Consider the following 10,325-nt stretch of genomic DNA (forward strand, 5'->3'; position numbering starts at 1 on the left):
GGCACTTCTCGAGGAGAACTTCCCCGCTGACGGGTTCCTCCCAACTAGTAGTGCTATCTAATGAAAAAGGCAAAGAGATTGTACGTACAGAGAAATTCCCTTTACAGGACTATGGCTATCGAAAGTGATTATAATCTACAAGTCCAGTCTCTATTGAAGGCAGACGGATGATAGGTCCGTTGAAAATAAGAAGATATTATTATATGGTATCCTCTATAGAAATCCTCTAATTCAGAAGGCCCAACATGTCGCCCTACTCTCAACATTAGCGCTAACGCTTGATAAACAGCAAGGATTAAAATACGGTACCTAATAATTCAAAAGCCTGAAGAATCCAAAAAACAATAAGATCAAATGGCATACTCGGGAGGAACCTCAGGCCATTTATCAACTCCATCAAGCAGAGCAACTCCCATTCCACCAGTCAAATGAGTCTCAATATGGCAGTGAAGGAGGAAGGGACCGGGGTTAACGACGGGGTACCGCAGGACCATCCAGGTGGGACCCTTAGGGCCGTTGGCAACGAACGTATCCCGGTAGTTAGGGTTCTCAAGGTTGAAATTTTGAGGAGACTTCTCAATTGCCTCGTTGACACTGGTCCAGTTGAAGAATCCGTCACCATGACCAATGATAAAGGCCTTGTTAGAGTGCTTGTGAATAACGTGCGGGGCTTGGATCGGAGCTGTCTTGGGGAATACGCCCAATTGTAGGATCAGGTCAACCCAGGTGCCGTACTTAGTGGAGAGTGTGAGGTTCTTGCCCAAGTTCTCCTTTGCGCTCAGATCAAAGAGGATCGGGGTGTCGGCGTTGACATCCACATTGTAGAGACCGGTGCCATCCAGTGTCCATGTGAAAGCAGACCCAAACCGGCCCATTGTGAGATTGAACATCGCATCTCCAGTCTTGGCGGGCTTGATGTTGGGATAAGGTGGCAGTGTGGACAGGTTGAGTGAGATAACGTCTGCTGAGACGTTCAGGCCTCCGTAGTTCACATACGGCTGTGAAGGGGTCGTATCCTGTGCACCCTTGTAGGAAAGGGTGGCAAACCCGGCGATGATCTGGTCGATGTTCGTATCTGGGATTCGGATGGTGTAGTTCTTGGGCGTCTTGTCGAGCTTGATCATGACGGAATATCGTTCGCCATTATACATGGGGAAAGAATGGACAAGCTGTGGCTCAATGTATTGTCCATCGACCTCGTAGACCCACATTGGGTGCTCGTCAATTGAGACGACGAACGACTTCATGAAAGCCGCACTAATGAACTTGAAGCTCGCCCACCCTTCGCGGGGGTCGACTTCGAAAACTTCGTGGAGTCCTTTGTTTGGAACACAACCAGAGTTGACACCCGGGGGGATCTTGGTCTCGTCATACGAGTAGTTGCCCTGGGTCTTGAATATGTTCGGGTAGCACCTGTGCAAAATAGGTTAGTGAGATTCACCTAATAGCCTTTTGTTGGTAACACATACCCCTTGTCAGTGAGGTTAAGGTTGTCAATGGCTCCCTTGAGGTAATCAGTCTCGTAGCTGTAGAGTTCATCCGCGCTTGGACAGTAGATGGATCCTCTACCATTGATCAAGATGCTGTCAACACAGCTATCATAGTGTCAGTACACAACCAAAATATCCTTGGCTGTTTTGAACTCACAATAAGTCAAGCCCAGAGTATTCCTGGTACCACCAGTATTGTTCGGAGGTCAACTTTTCCCAGTCTGACAGCACGACAAGACGGGGATTTTCTTCAGCACGAAGCATAGCTTGGATGTCCTCCTCATTCTGAGATATCAATCCAAACGGTGTGGGGGTTCCAGGTTTCGGTCTATGTCTATTGTCAGGAGATCATTGCCGACAGCTGCGACAGGAATCCTCACCTGATCCAAATGGCGCCATAAAGGCCATCAGCCATAGTGCCGCGCGAGTGAGCATGGTACCTAAAACCAGCTCGTCAGTGACAATGTAAAAATGATTTCTCCTGTAATGTACTGTACCAATAAGTGCCATATTGAGTTGCGGTCCACCTATAAACGAATGTCTCTCCAGGCTGAATTGGCTTTTGCGTAAGGCCAGGAACGCCATCGGACCACGGTGTGCCCTGCTGTCTGCATATCCATAGTTAGCATATAAAGTAGGCGCGAGCTGATGCGCGGGCAACATACTCGACACCGTGGAAATGGACACTGGTGTTAAATGGCAAATGGTTGTGGACGATGAACTTCGACACAGTCAGCGCAACTGAAGTCCGTATGTGGCGTTCTTAAGAATCCAAACAGACCTCAACATCGTCACCCTGATCGATTCTCAACTCTGGACCGGGGAACTGGCCATTCATAAAAACCATCTCTCTCGGTTCCCCATTTGGCGCACCGACTTCCCACGTAAGGTCCAGTTCGAATGAAACAAAGGCTCCGTAGACTGAAGGCGCCAAAGCGGCGGCGCATAGCGCCAGAAACGACCTCAGTGGCGCCATAGTGTCGATCTCAGTAGGGCCACCCGTTGGAGACTCCTTGCACTGGACAGTCCAACGAGGAACGTCGATTCAACTTACCTTGGTCAACGAAAGGGAACTCTACAGGATGTTTACCACATTATATAAAAGTTGCTCAAATCTGCTCTCCCTCCCCTTGCAAAGACGTGTTGGCAGCACATGCCATCATTCCATAACAATTCAGATGCCAGCCACATTTCTAAGAACAATGTATATAGATTGTCACGGTGAAGATCCGGGGTCGGGAAATGCCAAATCAGAACAGGACTATCAATCATCGAAAACAGTGCTGAGCGAGGTTTTCGTACGAACCATCGATATTCACCGCCAAACTTTTGTGATAAAGATCAGCGCAAATCGGCAAGGGGAGAGCATGCCAAAATATATTAGGATTGATGTCGCTTGCGTCTTCTACAGGAGAATGACCAGCCTCACCAGTGAACTTGACATATCTGCAGTCTGAGTTCTGCCGGAGGCCTTTAGCTTGTTATGTTTAAGACAAACCCCAAGAGATCTGCATCCCTGAAATGTGACACCTTAATAGTCGTAAGGAACGTCAGCTCAAAATAAATACTCCAAAAGCAGCAGACACAACCACCTCTCGGGACTGCGCACATTGCGACCGCCGAAGATGAAAACAATTGACATAAAGTATTCAGGTTTACAGCGCTGTCAGTTTGCTACGTCCAGCTCCCATTCTGCCCTCCAGACCAGCAGGGCAATCTGTTCAGGTCCTGGAGATCACAAATCAGCCATAGAAAGGGACGAATGCAGAAAGGTGGGAATTTTTCACATTCAAGGGGCCAAAAGGCCGATGAACACATCGTGCTAGCATCGATACTTTTCCGAACCTGTTTAGTCGATGTGGGTTGGGGAATGTGGGCATGGTTCCGGATTCGGTGAGGATCGCCGCATGCGGAGAGGACCTGCAACCTTCTGACAACGACAAGATACATGGTATTAGCTAGTGCTTAACTTTAAGCAAAGGTGGAAATAAAGAAGGCTTGTCTGTCCGTTAGCGATAAAGTAATTGGGAATCCGCATCTGTCTATATTCCAAGTTGCGTGAATGCCTCCGAGAGCGGAATGTGGCCCTTGGTGATATGTGAAGTTGACTTTAAGACACAAGGGCGGAAAACAAAGACCATGTCCTGGGTCAGGCTTTCAAAAAGGCCTAGGTAATGAATTCATTATCAGGGCAGAGCTTAGTGCTGTAACGCTGTTCTTGTAGGAAAACTGCTTTCAGTTGAACAGGGTCAAGAACCTGCTGAATCAACAGTGATGGTACTCCATAGAGTGGCAATACTGGTGCAGGAGGATACAATATTTTCTCAGTGCTCCTTGTATACTTCATTTACAAAAGAGATGTTGTTCAATTATCATTGATACAGGATTGTTCACGCCACTTCAGAAGACATCATGTCCCAGCTGCAGATAGCATCAAGAACTCACGGATTATGTGCTCTTGCTCCGTGTGAAATCAGGCTTGTTTCTCCGAAACTGAGACATCCAGAGGCCTCATCAAATGCCGTTATGAAAATTTCTACTGCTCTAATAAATTTAGTGAACTCTGAAATTATTGGATAATATTGACTGCGATCGCATACGGAGCATAACAAAGATTATAGCAGTTCTTTATAGTTGGCTGCTAGTTTTGATGGTGCAGACTACGAGTCGCACGGGGCAGAGGACAATGTTTATCTTTCCCTTTCTCTCTTGCTATTGATATTACTAGGTAACCACGCAGACAGGCTTTGACAGCAAAACTACAGGTGAACCTGAAGTTATCGATGATGCTGAATGATGGTGTGCAACACTAACACAACTGGAAAGGAGTGCAGAGTACCTAGTCGCACCGTACTTCGTAAGTTTCCTTTTCGGGCAGGACAGGGGTCGGGTCCGGTTAAGCGAGGCCGGATGAACCGAATCTTCTTTCCAGAGCAGCCATGGCTTATGCCATCAAAGTTTTTACGACAGCTCCCAATCCCTCCACAACCATGCTGTGTGATATTCATGTATTCTTGATTAGCTGATCTCAGACAATATGCAGGCTCCTTACTCCGAGTTAACAGATGTTCCCCGGATCTCGCTTCTCGATCCCGACCATGCCTCCAGATATCCTAACCTCAATGAGAAATGCGGACCCGGACCTCCCGGAGACCCGTCGAGGCGTGCATACGAATCGCTGTTCCTGGGCTTGAGACGCCTGCGCACCGACCACCAGAGTGGCGCGAAGGAACTTGCAACAAGCGCTCTGGAAATATTGCTCTCTACGGCTAATGCATGGGCAGAGTGTATCGAGATGTTCGCTAACAGCGAAGAGAAGCCACAATGTGTGGATCTACTCGCAATATGGTGGTATGCAGCCCGGAAAATAGGATGGGTTCTCGGAAGATATGGGCGAGTGAGCATGGGCGCCGCCGTCACCGCGGTCATTATCAGAGCCTTGGAAGCTGTAGAACGGGAGCTTGAAACATCATCTAACAAGGACCAACTTGCGATGATACGGTCCGGAGTCGTGACGCTTCGACGACAACTTGAAGCACGAAAGGGTGCAACTGCCCACCAGATGGCAGCAGCTCTTGCACAGTTGATACGAGAACGGGCGATCTTGCACCACACAGGGGAGGCTAATAACAGGTTTAAAATATTGACACTGAGTTACAGCTCAACGATCCGAAACGCACTGGATACAATGTTCCGTATCGCCTTCGAGAATGGAGAAACTGTTCCACATATCATCCTACGGATCCTGGAATCCAGGCCTCTCTACGAAGGAGTGAGAATGGCTCGAGCGCTGGTTCAATCTGCACACGCAAATGGCTACCATGACAAGCTGCAGATAGAAATCGCAACTGACTCCAGTGTCGCTCTGCTAGCACGGGACGCAGACCTTGTGTTGCTAGGTGCGGACCGAATCTCCAGTGACGGTGATGTGAGCAACAAGATTGGAAGCCTACCAGTCGCACTGTGCGCCAGAGCTGCTTCAACACCAGCCGTCGTAGCTGCCTTGTCAGAGGCAGAGAAGATTGCGAGGCCAGGAAGCATGGACGATCATAGACCAGAAGAGAATGACCCTTGCGAGTTGAGTGCAGCGTGGGATTTGCAGAACAAGCTGGACCTGTCGCCAGAAGTATGGAACAGCAGTGTCACAGTAAGAAATGTGTATTTTGAATGGGTCCCTGCCCAGTATATCGATGTATATATTTGCGAAGACGGCCGTCTGCTTCGGGACGAGATAGAGGCTCGGTCCCAGAAGGTGCTGGAGGCAGAGAGGCGGATGTTTGCTTGTTTTGAGTAGTTGAAATAGAAAGAAAAAAACAGTGAAGAATGATGGAGAGGAGCTGCTTTTGCGCACGAGTTTCCTTTCCCCAGGTTAGAAGTCGAGATCCATGGATGCTGGACGGAGCGGCTCGAGTTAAGCTTATCGATAAGCCCGCCACACGGCGCTAGTCCCAAACAGGCGCACACGTAAACACCCCGGCCAAAACAGCGTCGGGCCTCACCGTCCCAGCCACGGGGCTCTCGTTTGTCCCTCGTCGATCGTTCGCCCGGGCTGTTGTCCTGCTGCGTCTGCTCTCCGTGGCGCCAGCAGCAGGTCGGATTTCTCTTCAGCCTCGTCTTTCCCTTTTTACTATGTTCTTCACCTGCTCGTTTGCAGACCCCCGTCCTTTGCTTTCTCTTCCTCAACAACCGTGCGCCCTAGCTGTTGCTTCAGCCGCAATCCAAATCCCCTCCGACTGCCACGAATTCTCGAAGTAGACCAGCACTTCAGTTGCACCACACAGTGAATTCCGGTCCAGTCGTTCCTTCTCATCACCGGCACTCTGCATAAACACAAAGGACACGGCCACCATGGCGCCTGAGGCGCCTCCATTGCCGAAGAAGTTCCCTTGCTGGTGCCGGGCAGTATACTCATGGGGAGGAGAGACAAAACGAGATTTGGGATTTGTGGAAGGAGACCTCATAGAATGTTTGAACGCAGGAGATGGACAATGGTGGATGGGACGACTACGTCGAGACAGGCGCATGATGGGACTCTTCCCATCCAATTTCGTCACGGTCCTGGGGGAGGACTTTGTGCCTGGTGGTAGCAGGTCGGTGAGCCCGCTGATGTTGCAAAACGGAGGAGGCAGTCAATCTCAACCGGTCAAGCCTGGTACCTTCACAGGGGTACCTAAGAAGCAAAAGACGGTCTTCAGGAAGCCCTTTCAAGCTCACAAGGAGGCAATTCCGCCTTCTTCGGAGGCCTCTCGAGGGATCAACGCGACGGTATCGAACACGGTTCCAGAAACGCCTCCCCGGGACAACACCTCTCCTAAAAATGTCCAGCCTCTGCGTACGCCCGCGACAGCAGTCAAACAAAGCTCTCATTCCAGGCCCTCTTCCCGATCCAGACCTCAATCTCGAGCAATCTCCCCGCGTCCTCATCAGGAACCTGAATCGTCATCCATGGCACTAGTGAGGTCCTACGGCACTCCCTCGGGACCTTATCAGGAACCTGAACCATCATCCATGGCGCTAGTCAGGTCCTATGGCACTCCTTCGCGACCTCCATCCCGTGCAATTTCCCCACGACCTTTTCAGGAACCTGAACCCTCATCCATGGCACTAGTGAGGCACTACGGCTCTCTTTCGCAGCCTCCGTCGCCCTCAGTCTCTCCGGGGGTTTTCGAGGAAGAACGTGGAGAATCACCTCCACCCCCTCCACCGCCTCCTCACAGAGTTGCAGTCAAGAGTCAATCCGCTAGGGATGTACCTCCTCCTTTGGAAATGACTGATCGATACAATGTCGTCTCGCGGACGCCGTCGCCAATCCCACCTTCCCCGGAGATCAACGGCCATACGCCTTCGCCCCTCAGGGACGCAATGGAGGATGTCATGTCGTCATTGCAAGACATGGGTCTCCCTCGAGATGAACCGTCCACCTCACTGCCGACAGATTTTGTAAATCCTTGGTCTCCGGATTCCTTCGATAGGTTTCGTGATAAGAGTCCGTCACGGTCTAAACGCCGACCTTTGACATCCTTGGGTCTTGGTGGGAACGACGATCGATACGATGAGGTTGATGACTATGAAAATAACCACAACGCCCTGGTTCGCTATCACGATGGTCCACCTCAGATTAATAACTATGTCCAGAGAATGGAGAGCCGGTTGCGACAACTGCACGCGCAGAACGACCAAGACGAATTGCACTTTCCGCCCGATGACATAACACCGCATCACGCAAGACATCACTCGGTCCCAGCACCTCGTCCACCGCTGAGGAGTCGAAGATCGGCGTATGACCTGCTGAACCGTAGCTACACGAACAAGTCAAGTGCGACGACTTCGTCGAGTGGCGTGCAAAGCATCAGCACCAACGGGACGTCGAGTACCGGGAGGACCAGTCAGAGCTTGATGAGCGGTACCTCGGCGGGTGGGTTCAGCGCGACAAGCGCAGGAAGTTACGCAAGACGAGGGAAAATGGGAAGTTTTCCAGCAGAAAGACCAAATACCTCTATGGATACCCACCGATCGAGGGGATACAGCGACTTGGGAAAGGTATCAGGTAACTCGAGATCACAAACACCTCTTACGGGAATTTCTTACCACTCAAGCCACAATACGTCGAGGCAAGGTGCAACATCCGCAATCCCCTGGTCAGATAACAACGGCGTCGGCGAGTCCGCGGGTGTTTTCGGTGGTCTTTCCACTCCCAAGACGAAAAAGAACGGGTTCTTCAAGAAAATCATCGAGTCGGCAAGAACTGGAGCTGCTAATGCCCGGAGCAGTATCGCTGTGGGCCAAAGCGGCGGGTCAACTTCCCAGACGAAGGCAAAAACGCCGGTCGGGATTTCATCGACCTCCATTCACACTGGCAGAGATGCTGCACGAGAAATGGGTCTCAGTACTGGTGTAGACTGGGTCCAGGTCCGGCGAGATGTGAACCGTGCAACTACTCCAAGCCGAAACGAACGCATTGAGAGGGCGGAGCGATGCCAGATGATGGACCATCCGGTGATATATGCAGTTGAGGAGCTGTACGAAACTGCTGAAGGCGATGAAGGCATCGATGGATTGCCTCTGAGTGAACCAACCAATTGGGGCGCAGTTAATCTCAGCTTGGTTGACAAAAGTGCGCGCTTCATCAGCAGCCTCCCCCCGATGACGAACCCTACAAGTCTTGCCCAGGGATATGTCTGCCGGCCTCACAAGAGTGACGTCCAGCGGCTGCGTGCGATATTCACATGGGTCAGCGAGAAAATTGTGTGGGACGAACCGATTGGGGACGACGATGTCGACATGAGAAGGGTCATACAGACGAAACGAGGCACTCCTCAGGAAGTGGCTATCCTGGTTAAGGAAATGTGCGCGGCAGTTGGGCTTCATGCGGATGTGGTCAGGGGCTTTCTCAAGACTCCGGGGGAGTATTATGATATGGACAACCTTTCTCAACCGAACCATTGGTGGAACGCTGTGCTGGTTGATGGCGAATGGCGCATAATGGACTGCTCACTCGCGAGTCCGACAAATCCCAAGAGAAACCTGTTCGTCAGTACCAACACCCAATATGCCGAGGGCTGGTATTTCCTTGCCCGGCCGCTGGAAGCTTGCTACACGCATATACCACTGTATCCCGAAGAACAGCACATCTGCCCGCCCATTTCACCCGACGTTCTTCTGGCGCTTCCCGCTGCTTGCCCGCCATTTTTCAAGAACGGCCTGCAGATGCCAGACTACGACACCAGTCTCATCCGGATTGAAGGGCTTGAGGTTATGCAGATCCGCATCCTCGTTCCAGCGGACGTTGAATGTGCCGCTGAGGTTGAAGCTCCAGCTTTCGCTCGCGATGCCGATGGTGACTATTTCGAGAACGGGGACGTCGTGCGTAAACGGGTCCTTGTGCAGCCAGACTGGATCCGCGGCCAAAAGCGTTTCACGATTAAGGCTATTTTGCCAGGCGATGAAGGGCGCGGTGTTCTGAAGATATATGCGGGCAAAAAGGGTCTCATGCACTCTAGCAGAGATATTCCACATCCTCTTGCTCTTGCATTACCGATCATCCATACGGGCGAGAACCCACCCTATGACTTCGTGCTCCGCCATCCGACTCCTCATGCTCAGCGCCACGATCTCTATGTCATGCAACCGCAGTGCGCGAGACTTGCCATCAACAATACCTTTGTCTTCGCTGTCCGCCAACATCCCTCGTCGTTGCCGTCTCCGTCGGCCACCAATGAATCCGGCGGGCGACTCTCTCCATCGCTGTTCGGTCGACCAGCCAGCGCCCTCAGCATGGTGTCCAGCACTGCCGGCTCCAATGCGTCGACTATCTCCAACGAATTTTCCGCCTCCACGTCTGCCATCTCGACCAGATCCTCCCAAGGGCGCGATAAGCCCGCGAAGCTGGCGATCCAGTCGCCATCAGGGAAGATCCTACGGCTCACCCGAAAAGCGGATCACATGATCAGTACCACCAGCAGCGCGGGCGCGTCAGAAACAACGCCTGATGGCACGGTCTGGGAGACGGTGATCAAAATCGGCGAGAGGGGCATCTGGCGAGGGCTGGTGCTGGCCGACAGGACCGCCCGGTGGTGCGTCTTCTGCGAGTGGGAATGCGTCTGAGATGATGACGACCGGTTTTATGATCTATGATTCCTCACCTTTCCCCTACTTCTCTCGAAAATTATGTTGTTTTCTGGCCGTCCGGTGGGTACATGTTCATTCGACCTGGTATCTCCTTGATATTCTGTGTGGGATTATTAGGATCTGGATGCTCTTCTCTCGTGAAATATTTGGTGATGATCAGCCAAGATCACGCTCAGTGCATACGGTCAGTTAAGTTAGGTACCTACT

At 51.4% G+C, this 10,325-nt stretch overlaps 3 protein-coding genes across 3 annotated transcripts; 2 read left to right on the forward strand and 1 right to left on the reverse strand.

Annotated features, from left to right (window-relative positions):
• Nucleotides 1–350: 350 nt before the first annotated feature.
• On the reverse strand, nucleotides 351–2,466 carry VTN00DRAFT_6374 (uncharacterized protein; the record flags this gene model as incomplete). Its single annotated transcript, XM_069433003.1, has 7 exons — nucleotides 351–1,413; nucleotides 1,470–1,595; nucleotides 1,648–1,818; nucleotides 1,871–1,930; nucleotides 1,988–2,098; nucleotides 2,156–2,211; nucleotides 2,272–2,466. The coding sequence occupies 7 exons, from the start codon at nucleotides 2,464–2,466 to the stop codon at nucleotides 351–353; spliced, it is 1,782 nt and encodes a 593-aa protein (XP_069288806.1).
• Nucleotides 2,467–4,527: 2,061 nt separating this feature from the next.
• VTN00DRAFT_6375 (uncharacterized protein) lies at nucleotides 4,528–5,784 on the forward strand (the record flags this gene model as incomplete). The annotated part of the gene is made up of 1 exon (XM_069433004.1): nucleotides 4,528–5,784. One exon carries the CDS (start codon nucleotides 4,528–4,530, stop codon nucleotides 5,782–5,784), a length of 1,257 nt encoding a protein of 418 aa, XP_069288807.1.
• A 554-nt stretch (nucleotides 5,785–6,338) lies between these two features.
• On the forward strand, nucleotides 6,339–10,094 carry VTN00DRAFT_6376 (uncharacterized protein; the record flags this gene model as incomplete). The annotated part of the gene is made up of 1 exon (XM_069433005.1): nucleotides 6,339–10,094. One exon carries the CDS (start codon nucleotides 6,339–6,341, stop codon nucleotides 10,092–10,094), a length of 3,756 nt encoding a protein of 1,251 aa, XP_069288808.1.
• Nucleotides 10,095–10,325: the final 231 nt, after the last annotated feature.

This window comes from Thermoascus crustaceus (genome assembly GCF_041956765.1).
Source record: "Thermoascus crustaceus strain CBS 181.67 unplaced genomic scaffold VTN00scaffold_3, whole genome shotgun sequence".
NCBI lineage: Eukaryota > Fungi > Ascomycota > Eurotiomycetes > Eurotiales > Thermoascaceae > Thermoascus > Thermoascus crustaceus.